Source organism: Balaenoptera borealis (assembly GCF_965194805.1).
Source record: "Balaenoptera borealis genome assembly, chromosome: 2".
NCBI classification, from domain to species: domain Eukaryota; kingdom Metazoa; phylum Chordata; class Mammalia; order Artiodactyla; family Balaenopteridae; genus Balaenoptera; species Balaenoptera borealis.
Window position 1 is genome coordinate 160,701,852 of NC_138867.1, and position 22,003 is coordinate 160,723,854.

The following is a 22,003-nucleotide window of genomic DNA, read 5'->3' on the forward strand; positions in this document are numbered from 1 at the left end:
GATTACTTGGATTCAAAATCTTGTTCACTGACTTGTTAATCGTGATGTAGTGACATGACAAATTTCTCAGCCTGTTAGAGGCTTTAATTTCTTTTTCACAAAATGTAAAGAATAACACTTACCTTGCAAGGTTTTTTGCAAAGAGTCTAAAAAACGCGTAGTACGTAAAATAGATAATATATGTAACACGAACAGTGTCAATTGTATATATATAATTGTCAATGAAAAAATGTTGCCTGCCATATCAGTAAACAAAGGATGTTGCAGCCATCAAGCCATCACATTATAGCCGCCCCAAGAGTGAACCCTGAGGAAACTCAGGATGGAAACAGGATGCCCACCATCTAGCAGTCAACTGCCACAGCCTCCCCTGATGGTGCACCCCGAGGGAACTCAGGATGAGAAAGCACAGGATACTGGCCCACATAGCTGAGGTGCATATCAAAGGAAGGATTTCAGTGAGCCCAGACTTTTGCATCTTCCCATACACAGAAAAACACTAAAAATTCATTAACTCGAGATGTCTGGTTTTCTTTAATTAACAGGAATCTTTCCATGTTCCGATTACCTGGTCTTTGTTGCAAAAACTCCTATAGTTGATGGCTCCTCCCTCTCCTTTTTGGATCAGTCCCTCAGAGAGAGCTGAGAGGCTGTGTCCCAGGCTTAAGTCCTCAGTTTTGCCCACCCAATAAAACATATTTCTCAACTTTGAGGTTGTGCATTTTTTTCAGTCAACATCATATATATGTTAAATATACATATATAGAATATATATACACAAATATACATATATATTAGTGTAGGGGGTAAAAACATGGACTTTTCCTTGTTATTTAACCACTCTGAACCTCAGTTTCCATTTCAGCAAAATAGACATATTAACAGGTCCTAAATCACAGTGTTGTCAGAAGGGCTAAACACACATAAAGCATGTACCCGCTGTCTGGCAAACAGTAGGAGCTCAACAAATGTTGTCCAATGGCAAGGCAGCCCTCAAGAGACCAGCGGTCAGTACGTGGTGGATATTATGATTATTGTTCATTTCTTTCAGGGGCAATCTGGAAGCGCAGAGGCAGAGGTTTGGAGGAATTTTAGGGGGTCCACACAATACACCCAGGTGGGAACAACACAGATCCCCTGAGTGGGGTTCAGGGAGCACACCTCAGCAGCCCTGGCCCTTCCTGCTCTCTCAGTTGGGAGGGTCTCAATGCTGGACTTTGTATTTTCAAAAGATGGCCCGGGCCTTCTTCAGAGAAGAGGAGGTGACAGACAGCATGATGATGGCTGATGAAGGTGTGGGATGATGAGCGGAGAGTCAGCTTGTACCAGAAACATCAACACTCAACCAATGCCTGGCTCTACTTCCTCACCTGTTGATTGATGACTAGGCTTTATCTAGTTTCAGGACGAGAGTAAAACACAAGGATTCGAAATAGAGTCACAGGTGTAGAAAACAAACTTATGGTTACCAGGGGGGGAAAGTGGGGAGGGGAGAGGGATAAATTGGGAGATTGGGATTGACATATACACAACACTACCTATAAACTAGATGACTAATCAGGACCTACTGTATAGCACAGGGAACTCTACTCAGTACTCTGTAATGACCTGTATGGGAAAAGAGTCTAAAAAAGAGTGGATTATATGTATATGTATAACTGCTTCACTTTGCTGTACACCCGGAACTAACACAACATTGTAAATCAACTATACTCCAATAAAAATTTAAAAAAACACACGCAAGGATTCTCCAAAGATCTTATGTTTGGACCTGATTCCTAGATCTTCTTCTGGGAATTGGGGGTGGGAGGAGAGAGAGTAAAGGAAACAGTGGGGTGGGGCGGGGGGACGTGCATAGGGAAATGAGCGCTTCATGGTGGAAGCACTGAAGCACCACAAAAGGAGTTCCATCGATCCTGGAGAAATCCCCTCACGTCCCCTCCAGGAAAACTTCAAAACTCAGGACTGTCGATTCAGCGCACCTGAAAAAAACAGAGCAGATGGACGTCAGGACCCCGTTGGGATCCTGCAGCTCCATGGCTGCGGCCCCAGCAGTTTTGAGGGCAAACAGCTTACTCCAGAGTATTGATCCAGCCACAGCAAGGTGCAATCTGCTTAAAAAAAAAAAAAAGAAAACAAAAGTCTGTTTGAGAAATAGACCCACAGACACAGAAAACAAAATTTCGGTTACCGAAGGGGAAAGGGTGAGGGGAGGGATAAATTAGGAGTGTGGGATTAACAGAGACACACAGATATATGATATATGTAAAATAGATGAACAACAGGGTCCTACTGTAGAGCACAGTATTACTGTGCTCAATATTACTCAATATCTTGCAATAAACGATAATGAAAAAGAATCTGGAAAAGAATATATATGTATGTATGTATGTATACGTATGTATGTGTGTATGCATAACTGAATCACTTTGCTGTACACCGGAAACCACCAACAATGTAAATCAACCATTCTTCAGTTTAAAAAAATAATTTAAAAATAATTTTAAAGTCTGTGTATGTACAGCAACCCTAACCCGTCAAGCCGGGAAGACGAACAGCAGTTAAGTGTAGACAGAGGCAACCCACCCCATTGTCCCCAGCACGCAACTCCAGACATGGTCAGAAGCCTTTTACTGCCTGAGAGTTTTAGCACATGAGGGGGAAGCTTTTCAACTCAATTAGCATTCAATGGTCCTGATGCTCAATCACAGGGATCAGCTGGGAAGTTACTAAAGCCATTACCAAGGGCTGGAGTCGCCAGCTGAGTTTGAAATGTCAGTGCCTTTCCCCTGACACCACCTCCCCTCTTCCCACTGTCCCTCCCAATCAGAGGTCCTGATAATTTGGTAACCTTTCACAACAGCAGGCAGTCATCCTTCAGTCTTGGGATCAGGGACTTTGAAATACCCAAGGAGTCAATTACAGCTTGGCTCTGTCCCTGGGAAAAGAAAGCAGCATCCGAGAGGTGGAAGGAATTGGGGTCCTGGGCAACGCGGGCACGTGAGTTCCGAGGCGCCTTCTCCCAGATGCTGCCTGCATCCCACCAAAGCTTCCGAGGAGACCACAGCCTGTAGGGGTAGAAAGAAGAGCCTGGGAAGACCCAGCTCAAGGTTGCTCTAAGCAAAAGAGAATATGAATGGAGAATTGTCTCGAATTAGAGGAGGATTGCAGGAATGTAACCCTTTGTATTCTAAAGATCTGACAGTGAATTGGTAGGTAGGTAGGACCTTGGCTAGTTGTTAATCAATACCCATTGGCCCTTTCTCTTTGCTGCATCCAGATTCCCTTCGACAGCCCCCTTGCCTCTGGGTGGGGCCCTGGGACGAGCCCTGACCAGTGGACCATGTGCAGAAGTGGCTCTGTCCTCTCTGGGCAGAAGAGGCCAAGAGCGTGCGTGCCTTCTCCAAGCTCCCTTCTTCCAGCGCCGGGGCTCCGAGGACCTGAGGAAGGTGACGCCACAATGTTGAAGGACCCTGAGTCCCTCACATCTGCAAAGAACAGAGTCTCCCACTCCAACCCTAGCCAGTAAATCGAGCAAGAAAGAAGACTTGAACCTGTATGGATGAAGAATGTCGCCTGCCCTATCAGTCAACAGAGTGTTGCAGCCATCAAGCCATCATCAGCCATGGCAGCCATCCCCGATGGTGCACCCGGAGGGGATTCAGGATGGAGAAAAGCAGGATGCTGGCTCTAGATAGTTCAAATGCACATCAAAGGAAGGATTCCAATGAGCCCAGACTCCTGCCTCTTCCCGTACATAGAAAAATGCTAAATTCATTGACTTGAGATGTCTGGTTTTTCTTTAATTAACAGTAATCTTTTGATGTTCCGACTACCTGGTTGTTTGGGGGTTTAATGTTTTGTTTTGTTTTGTTTTTGCAAAACTCCTATATGTCCTGGTTCCTCCCTTCCCTCTTCAGTGCAATCTCTCAGAGCGATCTGACACTGCCTCCCGGGCTTAAGTCCTCAGCAAGTCCACCAAAAAAAAGATGATTCTCAACTTTTAGTTGTGCATTTTTTTCAGTCAACACCTGCTAAGCCACTGAGATTTTAGGTTGTTTGTTAGTACAGCTACCATCAGTTATCCTGACTGACAAAATGACATAATCAGAATTACAAACAAAAATATCCATCATATATATATATATATATATATATATATTTATAAACAACAAAATAACTGAATTAACTGTCCAAAAAAGGGAGCTGGTTAAATAAAGGATGGTACACGATACAGCCGTTAAGACACGTCTTTAAAATGATGCTAATGACATAGGGATACGATAAAAAGTGAACTTATTGTTTTTTATACTGCAGAGTAGTAACCAAAAAGTAATTGTGAAATAATTTAAGTACTTTGCTTAGAGTCTTTGAAGGGGATTTATGGATCACAGATTTTTTTTTTTAAATTCTCCCTTTCCCGTCTTACCACAGCACTTGCTCCCACACTTCCTTCTTCAACTATTCGTGCACAAAATCCCCGCCACTAGCCTACTTACCTCTAGCCTCCCCTTCCTTTTCTCCCCCAATACTGTACCCCCAAAACTAAAGGACAGTCCACCATGCAGAAAAGGAAGAATAGGTGGAAGGAGGGTAAGACTGCTAACAGTCATACATCAACAATGCTCACCCAGAACCTCTGGCAAAAGGAACTTCATTTTTCTACATCTTTCCAGAATCAGAATCTTGCTCACCTCTGGCCCAGGCTCAAAGGGAGCTCTTGTCGTCAGAGAAAAATTAAGGAGTTCTCCACTGCCTGTGAAAGTAACTGACGATGCTTTCTGATACATTGCAGGCACGGAGAGAGAGCATGTTTAGCTTAGTCAAGGCCTCTTTTATGACATGGAAAGAAAAGAGGTCAAAGTTACATTAAAATGAAGAATCAAAGAGTTCTTTGATTTTTGAAAGAAATCATTAATTGCATGACTTTTGATCAGACTGCATGTCTTATCAAATCTGGAGCTCATACTTGCACGTGGATGAATAATACAAGAGTCCCCACAAGATCCCTCTCCTCTGCAGCCCCATGTTTTTCTCCCTTTGGCTGGTGACAGTGGTTTTGTTCCTCTACGTGAGTTGGATGGGTTGGGAATGTGTCACTTTGAAAAGAAGATGCCCTAACACCTGTCCATAAAAAAGGCAGAGTTCTGGTTACCTCAGCCCTCCCATCCATTCTGGGCACCCACTCAGGGCTCCAAAATGATCTTGTTGGCTGGGCCTTCACAGTAGATAGGTGTGAATTAAATGACGAAGCCCTGGGCTGCGTCAGACAGAGGGGGCAAATCATTGTGTCTGATAGGACAGGTATTTTGCCTGTTTTTAAATTTCTACACAATGGGGGATCCTTTTCTAGGCTGACCCATCTGGAAGTTGCTTTCCCCCCACCCCCCCAGGTATCAAATTCAGCCTCAACAGAACATGGGCCCTCAGAGATGCCACAAACATAGAGACCCCAGAATGAGAAAAAGGAGAGCGCTGTAAACCTGGATCTCAAGGAGGACAGAAACAGGCATTTTGCAGACAGCATGAAAGGAAAGCACAGAAAATGACTCCACTTAAAACAGAATTTTGAAAAAAAAAAACAAAAAAACAAAAAACAGAATTTTGAGCTACAACAGCTCCGGGGACCTGAATTCTCTCCAGTTAGTAAATACATAGTTTGCACCATCTTACCACAGAATAATCTGAGATAAGATGAGAGACAGGGTACTAAAGATCGACAAAACCTAGATTTTGAGTGAGGAGGACTCTGAAATGGGCAAGAATAGAGACATCTGCACTCAATACAAAAAGCTGAGAGTTTTGTCCACCCTTGTGAGGAAGGTATTAAGAACCTCACTAAAGGGGCTTCCCTGGTGGCACAGTGGTTGAGAATCTGCCTGCCAATGCAGGGGACACGGGTTCGAGCCCTGGTCTGGGAAGATCCCACATGCCGCGGAGCAACTGGGCGCGTGAGCCACAACTACTGAGCCTGAGCGTCTGGAGCCTCTGCTCCGCAACAAGAGAGGCCGCGATAGTGACAGGCCCGCGCACCGCGATGAAGAGTGGCTCCCACTCGCCGCAACTGGAGAAAGCCCTCACACAGAAACGAAGACCCAACACAGCCAGAAATAAACATAATAAATAAATAATAAAAATTTTTTACAAAACACCAAAAACATAAAATCTGGAAAAAAGTTGAACACCTATATACGCCCTGCAGACTTTACATTTAGTATTTTGAAGAAAAAAAAAAAAAACAAAGAACCTCAGTAAAAATGACTTAGAGTCTTCAATTACTCCTTTTCTTAGTAAAAGTGGAGGGAGATAAACAACCTTAGTAATCGTTACGGATAATATCCGGACTATGGGTGTGTCACTGGCAATCTCAGAAAGTGGGTCTCTCTTGCCCTCCTGGGGCCCCTGGGGCTGTGCCAGCCCACCGGCACGCCCCACGTGGGGTGTCTGCTAGACTAGGGCATGGGTGGGGAGGCCCAGGTGTGAGGGGCCAGGTAGAGTACCTCTGCCTCCCCCCTGATCTCTTCCACAAAACTGCCCCTCCTCCTGAAGCCTGACCCCCAAGTCACACGTTCCTTATCATGACCTCACTGGGTAGTGATGACCTCACCGGCCTTCTAACAGTTTCCATGGCCGCATAACTGCCAACGTGCTGCCCTCAGAGAAACTTCCCTGACAGTTCTCCACCAGATACCAATCTCTTTGGTTGTCTGAGTGAGAATGTGTGACTGGATCGTCTATATTAACTCAGACCTGTGCTCTGTTCCATGGGTGGGCAGTGCGGCAGGTACACCGAGACCGCCCGGAGGCATGGTGTACACACAATCTCACCTGGCTGCCTCATGTTCCTGTGGGGTTTGCCCACTACGTATACCTGAGCGCGTTGCCAGCTGTAAGTAATACCAGTGACCTGGGACACCTTCAGGGACCCACAGTGCTCACTGCTGAGGACAAGTGAAAGGTCATCCCTGGACAAGTGTGCAGGATGGTCCTGATCTTTATAAATGTAGCTTCCCCTTTGGGCTACAGATGCTTCCATTCAGACCCTTTCCTGATTGGCCTCTTAGCAAAAGACACGTGCATTTTTGTTGGCAAATGGTAAATGGAGCAGTTTGAGGAAGAGGGCCACTCCTGAAACACACCTTCAAACCCAGGCACCTCTGTGCTGTCATGGAGACATCTATATCGGTGCCCTCAGACACATCCCATCCTGAGCTGCTGAGTACTAGGGGAGAGGGTGGTGCCATATTGATGGGAAGACTGGAAGCACCAAGAGGGATGTTGAAGTGCTAATGAGACTGGGGGGCTGAGGAGATGGTGTCCCAGGAGGCTGGGTTGATGTGAGCCTAGACTTGGTACCCAGAACGCGGTTCTCAGTCTCCTGATCACTCTACCTCAGTACTTGGCCTTGTTCTAATCTACATAAAAGTATCAGAGGGCTAGAGTTCAGTGTGGTGGAAACAGGTAGTATAAATGGGGCCCAAGAGGGGTTGCCAAGGTGGGAGGGGTTCTTCACCAATTTATATTAGATTATTTTTTTCCAAAACTTGAAAGACATTTCCATTAAAGCCTCAGAAGTGACAGACTGCAAGAAATGTTTTCTCTGTTGTGGAAGGGAGAGATGGAGAGGCTCATGATTGCAATGACTTTCGGGTTCTACTGTTTTCCCTGGAAACGGTGAAGAGACTTCCTCATGTGCTGCAGCCATAGGCTCTAGGAATTGCTTTTGCAGCCAGTGTCCCTTCCCTAGGGACTCATAGAGGTGATGGGCCAAGGCTGTGTTTTGGATGTCAAGTCGATTAAAGGTCTTCAGCCAGAAACTGGGAGAGACATGAGAGAGGGAAATTCTGGCAGGAGACTGTGTACAGCAGAAGTGACTGATCAGTTCTGATTTTCTTTGCAGCAGCAGTGGCTCCCGTTTCTCCTCCTACCCCTGGTCAGTACCATGTCCCCTACCGAGGGTGTGGAGAAACGCAGTTGGGCTGGCATGGGGAGACATACTGCCTGGTTGGTGGCTACCGGGCCTACGGGGATGTTCCTTTGGCCACGCCAGCAACGGTGGAAGCAGAGAAGCCAGTCCCCAGACGTGCTCCCAAGAGAAAGCGCGCTCTGGAAGAGTCAGACGAAGACCTGGGTTGCCCCAGACCCAAAATCCGGCGATTGGAGCATTCAAGCACCTTCGGACTAGAAGGTGCTTTGATTCTCAAGCAGGGTGGCCCAACCTCTGGGCACATCCCCTCTGCAACAGCCTCAGTAAACCAATGTCCCATCCTTACTTTCTCAAGGTCGGCAACAGGGAGTCCCCTCCTAAAGAAGGTTCTCTCGCATTGCCACTCTCTCAAAGGCTGCCCCCAGTGTGGTTCCCTCCTGTGGGCCTGATCAGCCTAAGGGCAGAGTTGTCTCTTTCCTTCTCTGAGTCGGACCAAATCGTCTTAGTAACACCTCTTCACAGTGGTGACCATGTGTTTCACGGGGGCTGCTGCTGAGCCTTTATCTCATCCTTTCATGGTGGAGAGAGGGAGAATTATAATGATTTTTACTTCTAGGGGAGAGGGTGGTGCCATATTGATGGGAAGACCGGAAGAACCAAGAGGGCTGTCGAAGTGCTAATGAGACTGGAGGGCTGAGGAGATGGTGTCCCAGGAGGCTGGGTTGATGTGAGCCTAGACTTGGTACCCAGAACGCGGTTCTCAGTCTCCTGATCACTCTGCCTCAGTATTCGGCCTTGTTCTAATCTACATAAAAGTATCAGAGGGCTAGAGTTCAGTGTGGTGGAAACAGGCAGTATAAATGGGGCCCAAGAGGGGTTGCCAAGGTGGGAGGGGTTCTTCACCAATTTATATTAGATTATTTTTTTCCAAAACTTGAAAGACATTTCCATTAAAGCCTCAGAAGTGACAGACTGCAAGAAATGTTTTCTCTGTTGTGGAAGGGAGAGATGGAGAGGCTCATGGTTGCAATGACTTTCGGTTCTACTGTTTACCCTGGAAACGGTGAAGAGACTTCCTCATGTGCTGCAGCCATAGGCTCTAGGAATTGCTTTTGCAGCCAGTGTCCCTTCCCTAGGGACTCATAGAGGTGATGGGCCAAGGCTGTGTTTTGGATGTCAAGTCGATTAAAGGTCTTCAGCCAGAAACTGGGAGAGACATGAGAGAGGGAAATTCTGGCAGGAGACTGTGTACAGCAGAAGTGACTGATCAGTTCTGATTTTCTTTGCAGCAGCAGTTCCTTTGGCCACGCCAGCAAAGGTGGAAGCAGAGAAGCCAGTCCCTAGACATGCTCCCAAGAGAAAGCGCGCTCCGGAAGAGTCAGACGAAGACCTGGGTTGCCCCAGACCCAAAATCCGGCGACTGGAGCATGGTGCCAGGAGGTAGACCCCACAGCATCTTGCTGGCTGAGGCACTCTGAAGAGAGGGCAATGGTTTAACTGCCTAAGGCAGCGAATGCCTCTTCCTGCAGTGACCCACCCCGTCCCCCCACTGCCCACTGCCACAGATCACAACCTGCGTCGTTCTGTCTGAGCCTTCCTCAGCCAGGAGCCTCCTGCCACACTAAATGGCCAAAAGCAAGGAGCCTCAGAAACTGAGGTTTGAAATGACAGTCTGCCCTGAACATCCCAGGGCTGAAGCTGGCCTGGAAGAAAACGTGACGTTCCTCTGCTCAATCCTCAGGGGCCCCTTTGTCAGCTGAAGACAGAAAAGTCTGCACTCTGCGAGCCGAGAAGAATGCAGGAGCAGAGACAGGGTGCAGAGAAGCCTTAGCAGGCTACCACATGGGCTCCTGCTCTGAGCCAGTGTCAGCGGCCACCACCACAAACCAGGGGGGAGCTGGGTTTTTTGAAACTGAAAGCAGCAATCTGTGGCTTCCCAACGAGCCTCCTGCCTGGGGTCTCAGGAGGCAGGATAGAGAGACCCAGGAAGACCTGCTCCCTGAAGCAAGAACAGGATGGAGAGTCAAGCAGCACGCACCCTGCCCCGAGGTTCACATGCTCCTTTATTCCCAGCCCTTTCTGTCCCCAGGGGGGTCCCTTACTGCTCAATGTTTTTCTGTAACAGACTTCTAGGGTCGCCAGTGCTCACACTTAGGTCACTACCCCTGTGCTAGGCACTCCTGCTACCCAGGAAAGGTTCCAAAGGCGGAACAGCTCCAGGGGGTGCCAGGGATCAGAGCAAAAACTGGAGAGGCTGGGGATGAAGGAGTTTGGGCACAGTCCCTAAAGCATCTCAGTGGTTGAGCTTCTGTGAGAAGGCACATCCCCTCTGTGTGTGTGTGTGTGTGTGTGTGTGTGTGTGTGTGTGTGTGTGTGTGTGTGTTGGAGGGAGGGGGTCCCCAGAGGAGGCAGCTAGGGGGAGGGCCTGAGGCTGGAAATGGGGAGTGGCGTGCGGCCTCTGAGCAAGCACAGGCACTTAGCCCTTGAGGTTTCTGGGAAAGCTAGAGTCACAAGGGCCTCGAGATAAGGCAAGTGTAGCAGCAGAACCCAGGTGCCAGGTCTTTCCTCAGAACCTATACTTCTTCACGAGGCCAGGCCTTCCATGCTGAGGTAGGAGGGATCCTGGCCAGAAGGTCGGCCAGCAGCCCTGGGAGGAAGGTTGCTGCGATGGGGGCTCTGCTGCCATGGAAATGACTTCATTTCCTTCCACTCAAATAGCCTACTGACTGGGTTCCTGCTCTGCTGAGGAAAAGGGTCGTTGACTCTCCCCAGAAGGTGTTCAGTTCACATCCCAAAAGTCCCTCTCTTCAGGCCCTGGGGAGGTGTAGCAGCTCCTGAGGGCGCTCTTTCCTGAGGCTGGCTGCCAGAAGCGTGTGTGGGGGGGGTTCCTGAGAGTTCCCGGGTGCTGGTTGAAGTCCCCAGAGAATGGTCATGCAGGCTGGGGAGTCAAGTAGGTGGAGAGAGAAGGTCGGGGGCAGAGGGCCCCTTCCTGAATCCAGAGCTCACAAGGTTCCCCCCCCATTTCCAGAAACTCTCTCTTCCCCCACACCAGCCCACATGGCCCCGTACCGGGAAACCGGGAGCCCAGAGCACCTGTGGCCGCAGAGACACTGGCACGCAGCCCTCGGAGTGGGCGGGGCCGGCTGCAGGCAGATGGGGACGCGGTGTGCTCCCGGGAGGCCTCGGGCTGAAGGTGGCCCTCTGAGAGAAGCGGCCCAGCTTGGCCAGGAAGGTTAGAGGCAGGGGAGAGCAGCCTAGGGCGCCCCCTCGGAGCAGTGGGAGTGGGAAGAGGCGCAGGGGCGGAGGGAAGCCGCGACGGGAGGCGAGTGGGCTCTCAGCAGAGGCCAGCTTAGCCCGCGGGAGCTGCCTCGGAGCAGGGGGCGGGAGGGCAGTGCCACCCCGGGGCTGCCGGGCTTCGCGGATCGCGGCTCTCCGCACACACGGCTCGCAGGGCCCTGTGACTCTGTATCCCCTCCCTCACCCCGCCCCCCTCGCGAGGCCGCGCCGCTGGGTGGCCTGTGTGGACGGGCACAACCCCATCGCCCGCCCCTCTCACACCCGCCTCTGCCCACCCGCCTGGCCCTGCGCAGCTTGCGGCCCGGGGGCCTCGAAGGTCCCCGCGCACTCAGCCAGCGGCCTCTGCTGCGTCTGCTGCTGCGGCCGGGAACCCGCGTCCAGACCACGCCGGGCACCTCCAGCACCCCGAGTCCGCGGGAGCGCACGCGGGCCCTGAGGCGGGACTTCCCGCTTGTGGACGGGGGGCTGCAGTGTGTGCGGGCTGGTGGGGGCCGGTGGGGGCCTAGCCTGGCCCTGGGCAGGGGAGGAGGTCCGGAGCATGCAGAGCTAGTGGGGAGGCTTCCTCACACCACCCCTGGATGTCCTCTCCATCATCTATGGATGCCCTTCCCCTTCTCTGTCATCCCCTCCCTGGTGGGAACCCCTCAGCCCAGGCCTCAGCTGCTCCTAGTATAGTCTGTGTGACAGTGTGAGGTGGGGGACCCCCCGGCTGGCCCAGGCCAGGCAATGTGTCCTGCCTGATCCCAAGACCTAAGGAGCCCACCCATTTGCCTTGACCTCCCTCCAGCCACAACGACATGCCCCTGGGTCCTGAGGCAGTTTTACCACAATGGGCTCCAGGATGTTAATCTGTGCAATTTCAGCCATGGCCAGACCAGCTTGGACAGGCTGAAAGACGGTCTCGTGGGTGCCCAGGTACCAAAGGGACACACAAGGTGCCACCATGGCTGCTGGGGAATGTGGGGCAGTTTGGGGGCCTCAGAGACCACAGGTGAGTCACACTGGAACTAAGTTACCATAGTGGCCTAGAAAGTGCCATGCCATGGATGCTGGGGGCTACAGGGGTCACAGTGAGACAACCTGACGGGCATCCGAGTACCACAGAAAAAGCAACGCATTCCATGTGACTTCTGGGCACAGTGAGTGCTGTGCCAGCTGAGGAGGCTATGAGAAGCCCAAGGAGTTCCAAAGCCCAAACCGAGCCCTGGCCTTCCCTCAGTTCTGGTCAGCCTACGCCCCATGCCAGACCCACGAACGGGATGCTGTGCGCCTCACCCCGGATCAAATTGACCTCATCCGCCTCATGTGTGCCTCCTATTCTGAGCTGGAGCTTGTGACCTCACTTAAAGGTAGACGGGGGACTTCCCTGGTAGTCCAGACGTTAAGACTCTACGCTTCCACTGCAGGGGGCTCGGGTTTGATCCCCGGTGGGGGAACTAAGAGCCCTCATGCTGCGCGGCACGACCAAAAAAAAAAAAAAAAAAAAGGTAAACAGACTGGTGGTGGTAGGTGCTAGGGACTTCAGTAAGCTACCCCTGCCTCTGAAAATGATCATCTGACCTACCTGCCCCCAGCTCTCAACAATACCCGGAAGTTGGCTTGCCTCATTGGTGTGGAGGGCGGCCACTCACTGGACAGTAGCCTCTCCATCTTGCGTACCTTCTATGCGCTGGGTGTGCGCTACGTGACACTCACCCACACCTGCAACACGCCCTGGTGAGCGCAGTGCAGATGGTAAGGGCCCAGTGAGGCAGGGATCTGCCCAAGATCACGCTGGGGCCCAAAGCAAGTTTACCCCTGGGATCCGCCCTGAACCTGGGGTGGGGAGGGGAATGGAGGTTCGCAGAACAAGACTGAATCCCCAGAAGGGCCCTCCTACTGCCAGGCACAGCCCAGTTTGGGTCCCTCCTCTTGCACCAGGGAGTTGCAGGTGTAGACGGTTTGACAGAACCTCTTTCTAGGCTCTTGTAGCCAAGTCATGGCCACCAGTCAGACTGCCTCCTGGCCATCCTGCAGGGCACAGAGCTCAGCAAAGGGGATCCACCCCTTCTACAGGAATGTCAGTCGGCTGACCGGCTTGGGCGAGGTAAGGACCCGGGTTCCATACCCTGCCCCACATGAATGTACAGCCCCGCCTGTTCCCTACAGATAAATGCACACAAGGTAAATGCAGCCCTGATGCCCTCTCCCCATCCTGTCCCTGCAGAAGGTGGTGGCAGAAATGAACCGCCTGGGCATGATGGTGGACTTGTCCCATGTCTCGATGCTGTGGCACGGCGAGCCCTAGAAGTGTCACAGGCACCTGTCATCTTCTCCCACTCAGCTGCCCGGGGTGTGTGCAAGAACACTCGGAATGATCCTGATGATATCCTGCAGCTTCTGGTGAGAGACTGCCCTGGCCCTCAAACCTAAAGCAAGAGGTTCAAACCGGGAGCCCTTGAACCCGAGCCTCTTCTCCCTCAATTTCCTCAAACCCCAGGTTAAATATCTTCTGCCCCCAAAACCCACGGTCCACAGCCCCTGAACTCTTGAGCCCTAGCTGGGGGTCTAGGTGGTAAGATACTCCACCAAACCCGGAAACCCAGGGCCAAGACACCACCCAGACCAGGGCTGCGGCTCCTCCATTCACACAAACCCAGAGAGGAGACGACTCTGACCTCAACACCTTCCTCACAGGGGCCGAGAGAGTGAACAGGCAGCTGGCTGTGCTGGGGGCCAAGCTGACTGTCCACCGGTCCGCCCCTGCAGAAGAAGAACGGTGGCATCGCGATGGTGCCCTTGTCCGTGCGGGTGCTGCAGTGCAACCCGTTAGCCAACGTGCCTACTGTGGCAGGTGAGCCTCACCCTGGGCTCTCTGAAAACTCTGATTTGGAGCTGAAGCTGGGTCCAAACTTGGGGAGGACTTCAGAAGAGCCCCAGTGGCTTGACCCACCTGTTGGCAATAGGTACAGCTCCCAAAAACCCAATAACGGACGGTACACAGCACCTTGGTGCCATGTGGAACTGGAGCCACGGAATCAAAACTGCGGTACTGATGGGTAGCAGGGAGGCTGTCAGACACAGAGCCCGGGTGCTGCCCATCTGTGCCTCTGCAGGGGCTCCTAAAGCGCACTGCCCCTACCTCTGGCCAAGGGACTGGACAGCTCCTTAGGTCTCTGGGGTCTTCATCAGTTGTACTCTTGTTCCTCTCTCATCCTCCACACCCGGAGAAAGGAGCCTCCACAGGTTCTCAAGGAGACTGGGAGGCAGGGTGAATCGTGGGTGGGAAATGGCCCAAACAGGGGGCACTGGGGTCCACTCCAAATCTGAAGTCCAGTCTAGAGCCAGCTGGGATCACTTCAGATCAAACCTCAGGGCCCTCGAGTTGGTACTCTCGGTGCCAGGCCACGAAGGAACTGGACTGTTTGGCCTACAGGCTGCAAAAAGGGGAATCAACAGAGGCCAGTCATCACCCCCACCCCTGCCCTGGAAGCCCCACACTGCTGACTTCCCATTCTTCAGATCACTTCGACCACATCAGGGCAGTCACTGGATGCAAGTTCATCGGGATTGGCGGAGATTATGACGGGGCTGGCCGGTGAGTGCTTCCCCATGGCTTGTCTCGGGCTGGCTGGGCAGCAGTGGGGCTTTCACAGCCACCGTGCCCACCACCTGTGGTCCTCATGGCCTTGACCATAGCCTCAGGTGTGCTGGCCCAACTGGTATCTCCCCTCTCCCAGGGTCTGCTTCCTGGGCTCTCCTGTCTGTTTGACCCTACTCTAGGTCATCATATTTGTCTAAAACACCACACAGAGCTCATCTGCCCAGCATCTGCGCCCATCCAGTGCCAGCAGACCCACGGCCTCTGAGCAGACTCTTAGCAAGGCCTGGGCTGGGCTGACCATCGTCTCTGCCTGCAGCTGGGTCTGTGCACGCAGGGGGGTCAACCCAGTTCTTAAAAAGCTTTTCTTCTCTTTATAAATGGAGGCAAAAATTGCATTCAGTGAAAGGCATAGATCTTAACAGTACAATTCAATGAGTTTTGACGAATAGTCGAGGCGCTTTTGGGGCCTTCCTTTGAAGGATGAAGAGCAGGAGTGAGTCATTTACTCTCTCCAAGTCTCCATTTTCCATATCTGACCAGGGCTGGGGTTCAGTGGACCCTGGACACATAGGGCTCTGGTTCTGACTCAGGACCAGGGAACAGGTCTGAGGCCCAATAGCTGGCTGGCTGGCGGCCACACAGGTTCCCACAGGGGCTGGAGGACGTGTCCATATACCCGGTACTGATAGAGGAGTTGCTGAGGCGTGGCTGGAGTGACGAAGAGCTCTGGGGTGTGCTTCGAGGAAACGTGCGGCGGGTCTTCAGACAGGTGAAACAGGTATGCTGGGCTGGGCAAAAGAGTAGCTCTGAGCAGGTGGTCTGAGCAGGTGTACGTGGGGGTGCTGTGAGAGGTGCTGCCCGCTGACTGCCGCCTCCAGGTACGGGAGGAGAACGAGGGACAGAGTCCCTTGGAGGATGACTTCCCAGATGAGCAGCTGGGCAGCTCTTGCCGCTCCGTCCTCCCACGTCTGCATCAGAGAGAGGATCTGGCTCCTGACCAGAAACTAACCAGAGCTGCGGTTCGTGGGAATCCCATTTTGTCACCTAAGTGGTCATTCTCAAAATCTTGCCCCCACATGGGCCCAGGCCTCACAGTTATTGCTGCCTTCCCAGTCCTCATTGTTTGGCTCTGGTGATCCAGTTAATCCTGCCAGATGTCACTTTGGCAGCCACAGATACCCCACAAAGTTTCCTTGCATGCGAGCACAAACATTTCCTATGTATTATTCTCTTCTGATAATTCTTTCAATGTATCCCTTCTGGCTTTGTGCAAAGCGATTCTTTGTTTTGTACACGGGGACCACATCTGGGAAAACATCGCCGCACCCTCATAAGTGACAGGGGGAGACCCGAACTGGCCAAGCCATGACAGGAGCTCGCCGCTGCTGAGCTCTACAGATCCCGCCCCTTCCACACAGTTCGCCAATTCCGCGGCGAGCTCATCTTTCTTGATGTTCTTCCCTTAGGAGACGTGTACAATGCAGCAGGATTCTCAACCCGTTCCCCGTGGTCACTTGTGCTAGATGGAGCTTTGCAGTGTTCTGTGCCGGCCGTGGGCCGCTGGTGGAACACTGTGTGACAACTGCCTGCACAGGACTTCAGGGTTCATGAAATGTCTGTCTTCCCAGCCTGACGCTGCTGAAAACCACGCTTCCCAGAGAAGGAGAGAGATCCAGCTGGTCCACACCTGCATACACATTTGTTGACATGTGCAGAGGACAGCAGGCTCTAGCAGGACCCACATCAGCCTAAATTCAAGAACTCCGGTGCCAGCCCTTGACAGCAGCTGAAGGGGGGTTTACAAGAGATGCAACCTCGAACCATACCCTAGGCTGAATCAGAGGTGCTGTTGGAAGAAATAGGCCGTTGTGTCACTTTCCCAAAGAGTTTGGCCACGAGAAAAGTCCCCCAGAGCCCAGCACTGTGGGAGAGGCCTCACCCACAGAGCAGGGCAAGTGTCCCAGGCAGGGTGCCCCGCGCCCGGCACCCCGCCAACGCAGCAGGAAGGTGCCCCCCCTACGCCCCAGACAACGGGAGCTCTCCCTTCCTCAATAATTGAGCTTCTCATCCAAAAGAGGTTCTCTTCCCACCCAAACATTAGAGCTTCTAAATATTTCAGGATCCCTGGGTTGTAGAGGGTCACTCGCCATGACCTTTGGATAAATGAAGCCAACGTCAGCTGCTTCTGGGCTGGCCTTGAACAAAACCATCAAGATGGAAAATCTCTGCTCCTGCCCTTCCTCCCGTCACCCCCCGTCAAGCCTTTCCTGCTGCATGCAATGACCCGGCTCTTTTGTGAGCAGGTGAAGAACACCCACGGTGCGTGCAGTTCTGTGGTCCCTGCAGAGATGAGGTGGGTGCGGGGGACCCTCAACCATGCTGGCCTCTGCTGCCATCCCCAGGGCCCTTGATGTGGGCTTCAGCACAGCACAGCCAGCCTCAGGAGGCCTGTGGGACCACTGGGGCCCCGGTGGCGATCCCCTGGATGTTCCTGGGAACGCTCCCACGACTCCAAGGCGAGTCCTGCCAGTACCCAACTCCACCAAGCTAGCACTCCGTACCTTTTCCGGATTCCGTTCGCAGCTCCCTCCTCATACGCATTCTCAAAGCTTCCAAGAGGGGTGACCCCACTTCTCTGCTACAACTCCACCCTGAAGGCAGCCCCCGCCTGACAGCACCGCCCCCCCCCCCCCGGCAGGGCAGCCCTGAGTAGCTGCCCCTCCACGTGGACTGTCCGTTCCCAGGTCCCACGCCAGCCCGCCGAGGGGTGGAGCCTCCAGGAGAGCCGCTGTCCGCTCGCACTGCCCCAGCATCACCACCGCCACTTGCCGCCACTCTGCACTTGCCTCCTGTGTGCTTCCCCACCCCGGTCCCCTGCGTGGGTCCCCCGCTGCGCGTACACAAGCCTGTGCAGAGACAGAGCACAGCCACCAAGTCTGAGCCTCGCCGCTGACGTCTGTGCTTGGAGAGGCTGGAGGAAGCTGCTCCCCAGTCGGCTTCACCGCAGGGTCCTGGTACCCAGTCTGCCTCCAGCAGGGAGGTGATGGGACCCCACGGAAGGATGCCCAGAAGCTCTCCCGGCCCGCGGGGTCTGGGGCTGTTCAGCTCTCTAATGCTGGGTCCTTCGGAGATAAAGTCTTCAGTCACCTGCCTGGGCACCCCATCCCCTCTGAAGATACAAACTCAACCTCCTCCAGGGTCTTGGCCTGGAGGGAGGAGCCGCCCAGGGTCAAAGCCCATCCCTCTCTCTTCCCACCTCTAGACCTGTGGGAAGGGCTCAGGCTAAACTCCCGGTGCCTCTTCTCTCAAACCCTCAAATGATAAGAGAAGAGGTATGTCTGTCCACCTTGCAGGGTCCTTACTCCGCCTGCCAGTAGGCGACATGGTCCTGGAGGTGCTTCTTAAACTGCCAGTCTCACTGTCTTAGCCTCAGAGTTACACACGCCCAGGAAGGACCCCGGGTACACGGCGTCCCGTTACTCCCAACTCTACTCCTGAGCGTCAGGGTTAGCTGACAGCAGGCGACAACCCATTTCAGGGATTTCTCATTTCCAAGGGCTCTTGAATGCAGAAAGAGCCCTAAGAGTCAAAGGAATTTGGCTCCAGTGGTGAAGTTACAAGTCATCTGGCAAACACTTACAGCTGGAGGGCCAACTAAGCACCCCCTTAAATCTCACCACACAGACTCTGCTGATCCGGGCTGGCCGGTGTGGTTCTCCTAAGGTTGCTTGTGCTATCGATCATCTTGCTGTACCTCCCAGTTAAAGATACAGCCTTAGGAAGATGGCTGGACCCAGACCATCAGGCAATCATATTTACCCATTGACCTACCCTCTTCCTCCCTCCTTCCTCCCTCGCTTTGGAAGCTTTAGCGAAACATATTTCACTTCCCACTTTACAATGAAATCATTAGCCTCTAAATAATGCACCTTGCATGGATAGGAGGGCAGGCAGTCTGCACACACACCTGTGCTGGTCGCTCTGCCCAGTGAAAGGGAGGAGCAGAGTATTCCCCAAGGGGCTTTCTCGGAGCTTCGGAGGCTGAAATTTGAGGGTTGACGGGGTGTACACGTCAGGAAGTGAAAGAGAGAGACTCCAGCTGCGGGAGAGGAGGGGAGAGACTCTCAGTGGTCTTCCTAGGTAGTGAGCTGTCGGAGCGAGTGGCATTCCTCCCCATCTCGCCCATGAAACTGTAAACACAGCACATGTCTCTGTGTCCTTTTCCTAACAATGGATTATTTTTTAAAATCTTTTAACTCTGTGTGTTGTTGTACAGGAGGGTCACTGAGGGATATATTTGAGGCTAGGACCCCTAACTCCATGAATAGCAAAGTTAATATCTGATGCAGCCAGGACGTTGCAAAGCCTCTTGGGACCCCAGGCACCCAGGATCGCTGTGCACGGAAGAGCCAGCTGCCCATTCGCTGCTCATCCCCCTGCAGGCTCCCCTGTCACTTGCTTACCTGGCCTCCTGTCTGTATGTTCCCTGTTGCAGCTCACGGTGCTTGACTAACTGAGCCCGAAGCATTCAGAGCCTCTTCTGCTGGGTGCTCAGAGCACTGATCCCAAGAGCTGCACCACCAAAACAGGATTCTAAGGGTCGACAAAATGGGAAATCTTGCAGTTTATCCTCTTTCTAAGGACCCACTGTACTTTTTGTTAGTAAAGCCTCTTAGATAACCTTTAAGAAAGACACCTGGGTTTTTTTCCAAACTCACTCAACTTTTCCCATAATGAAATTTTTATTAATATCCTGCAGACTTGTGCTTCACAAAAACACTCAGGAAGTCTTTTCCAGAAGCGTATAGGTCGTGTCTGCAACAGTAGTTCTCGTGCAAATGCAGCAGTGAACTTTGCATGACTGTTTCAAGGATGTTTAATGAAAGCCAAGGGCATGATTCCTAAAATGCAATTCAGTGAAGATAATTATACAAGGAAATAAACTAATATGGTTCAAGTCATTGGCCTTCTGGTAGACCAGTGAGAGGCATCTGCCTCAGACTGCCTACAGGGGTGGATGGGGCGGGGGACCTTGGATGGTCACTCCTAAAGGGCACTCCTCTCCCAGACTTTGTAAGTACTAAACAGCCCACAATTCGAGGTTAGACTCTGAGGGAAATCAAAAGCACTGTTATCTTGCTTTAATAATTGAGGATAGGATCTATATGCTTTGGAGAGGAGAAAAGCAAATGGCAGAGATGCCATCCAAGTAGGAAACTTGGTGAGCTAATCAGTATTCTCCCCTGAATGGAAGTCTCTATCCTCCTCCAGGACTGAGGCAGGGACGGACTTGCCTGAGGTCATATAGTGAGTTGGTAAGAGGAGAAAGTCACATCCAGTTCCCTGACTCTGTTCAGTGATTACTCACCCTATCAACAACCCAAAGACCTCAGCTCTTCTTGAATATCTTGAACTGAGTTGTGGGCTTGTAAGGTGCCCAGAAGTTTTGTATGGTTTTGTTTTATTTCTAGTAAGTAGCTGGAAGTCTGAGACCACGGTTGATGCACAACCAGAGGAAAGGGAAGGAAAAGAGGAAAAAGTACATGAAGTGCGTCCTCCTGAATTCTTGCTATTTTGGTTTCAAACTTCACTTCTCCGTACTCTAACCATGAAAATACCGATGGTCATGGTGATGGCAGTGGCTGTGATTTACTGAGCACCCACTCTGTACTCTGTCCCGTCTTAAGCAGGCTCTCTTGATTCTCATGCTGGTTCTGTCTCATTTTTCTGACTTTTAAACCTTGGAATGTCCCACCCACTCCTCTTCTCCATCCTCACTCACTCCCTTGATGATCTCATGCAGCCCCAAGATTGTTAATGAACTACGCACTGATGATCGTATCCCAGCCCCGGCCTCTCCCGGGGCCCCGGATGCTCACACGCCTCTGTCTACCCATCACCTCCACTTGGGTATCCAACAGACTACTGCTGCTTAATGCGCCTGAAGCCAAATTCTTGGTTCCTGCACCCCACAACCAAAGGGTTCTCCTTTCACCCAGTTCTCCGTTTCAATATGTGACAACTCCAGTTTACCCATCGTTCAGGACAAAATCTTTTTTTTTATTGCAAAAGTGTTGTTTCTTTTTTCTTAAATTTTTATGGGAGTAGAGTTGATTTACAATGTTGTGTTAGTTGCAGGCTTACAGCAAAGTGAATCAGTTATACAGATACGTATATCTGCTCTTTCTTAGACTCTTTTCCCGTACAGGCCATTATAGAGTATTGAGTAGAGTTCCCTGTGCTATACAGTAGGTCCTTATTAGTTACCTATTTTATACACAGTAGTGTGTACGTGTCAATCCCAATCTCAGGACAAAATCTCGAGGTGTCTCTTTGTGTCTCACTATTCACCCAACCCACCCCTCATACTAGCTCATCCTACAGGTTCTACCTACAGAATATTCCAGATTCTGACGGTCACTTATCACCACGACCACTGCTGAAATCCAAGCTCTCTTCCTCTCTCACCTGGAGATGCAGTCACCTCCGACCTGGTCTTTTGGCTTCTCCACTTACAGTGTTGTTGTTTTCTTTATTGGAGTATAATTGCTTTACAATGTTGTGTTAATTTCTGCTGTACAATGAAGTGAATCAGCTATAGGTATATATATATCCCCTCCCTCTTGGACCTCCCTCCTCCCCCCCATCCCACCCTTCTAGGTGGTCACAGAGCACCGAGCTTACAGTCTTAAAAGCTACTTTCCACTGAACAACCAGAGTGGTCTTTCTAAAATATACATCAGGTCATTTCTCTGCTCAAGGCCACCAGTTGTTTCCCATCTCACTTAGAGTAACCCTGCCAGGCTGTATGATCCAACCAGCCCCTGCGTGCGTGCACACACACACACACACACCCTCTCTGCCCTCTTCTCCTTGACCCCCACTTTCCCACCCCTCCAGCCACACAGAGCTTCTTCATGCTCCTTGAATTTGCCAAGCACTCTCCCACTCCAGCACCTTTGAACTAGCTCTTTGCCGTACCTGGACATCTATATGGCACCTCATTTTCTTCCAGGTTCTGTTGAAGTATCATCTTATCAAAGATGCCTTCCTTGACTGTCCTTTAAGAAAAGTCATCCCCACATGCATACACTGTCTCCCCTACCCCTCAGCCCGGCTTTATTTTTCTTCTAAGTATCATAACCACCTGACACAGATGTCATTGCCGTTTTCCATCTTCCCATGTTAGACTATTA

The 22,003-nt window shown here is 51.6% G+C and overlaps 1 protein-coding gene and 1 pseudogene across 17 annotated transcripts; one reads left to right on the forward strand and one right to left on the reverse strand.

Annotated features, from left to right (window-relative positions):
* Nucleotides 1-515: 515 nt before the first annotated feature.
* On the reverse strand, nucleotides 516-19,906 carry LOC309623766 (uncharacterized protein). 16 transcript variants are annotated; one of them, XR_014241555.1, is made up of 6 exons: nucleotides 19,271-19,894; nucleotides 18,775-18,906; nucleotides 17,708-17,929; nucleotides 3,251-3,690; nucleotides 2,852-3,068; nucleotides 516-1,982 (listed from the first exon to the last, which is right to left on the reverse strand). XR_014241555.1 is itself a non-coding variant. In XM_082380953.1 (5 exons), the coding sequence occupies exons 1-5, from the start codon at nucleotides 19,333-19,335 to the stop codon at nucleotides 1,974-1,976; spliced, it is 504 nt and encodes a 167-aa protein (XP_082237079.1). In that variant the 5' UTR covers nucleotides 19,336-19,891; the 3' UTR covers nucleotides 516-1,973. The 16 variants fall into 16 exon arrangements, 2 of the variants coding, with proteins under 2 accessions (XP_082237079.1, XP_082237078.1); XR_014241556.1 differs by adding an exon at nucleotides 2,077-2,114 and having other exon boundaries at nucleotides 2,852-3,690; nucleotides 19,271-19,893; XR_014241557.1 differs by adding an exon at nucleotides 2,077-2,111 and having other exon boundaries at nucleotides 2,852-3,690; nucleotides 19,271-19,892.
* Nucleotides 12,168-14,869, forward strand: LOC309623089 (dipeptidase 2-like; annotated as a pseudogene). The gene is made up of 6 exons (XR_014249943.1): nucleotides 12,168-12,215; nucleotides 12,471-12,573; nucleotides 12,754-12,940; nucleotides 13,241-13,310; nucleotides 13,431-13,606; nucleotides 14,640-14,869. The product of XR_014249943.1 is annotated as a dipeptidase 2-like (transcript).
* Nucleotides 19,907-22,003: the final 2,097 nt, after the last annotated feature.

Coding starts and splice junctions, on each gene's coding strand:
- LOC309623766 (XM_082380952.1), bottom strand. CDS start 19,335: ATGCTTCGGGCTCAGTTAGTCAAGCACCGTGAGCTGCAACAGGGAACA. Junction 18,907..19,270: donor ACATACAGACAGGAGGCCAG/GTAAGCAAGTGA, acceptor CCTCTCCCGCAG/CTGGAGTCTCTCTCTTTCAC. Junction 17,930..18,736: donor TGCCCTCCTATCCATGCAAG/GTGCATTATTTA, acceptor TTATCTCCGAAG/GACCCAGCATTAGAGAGCTG.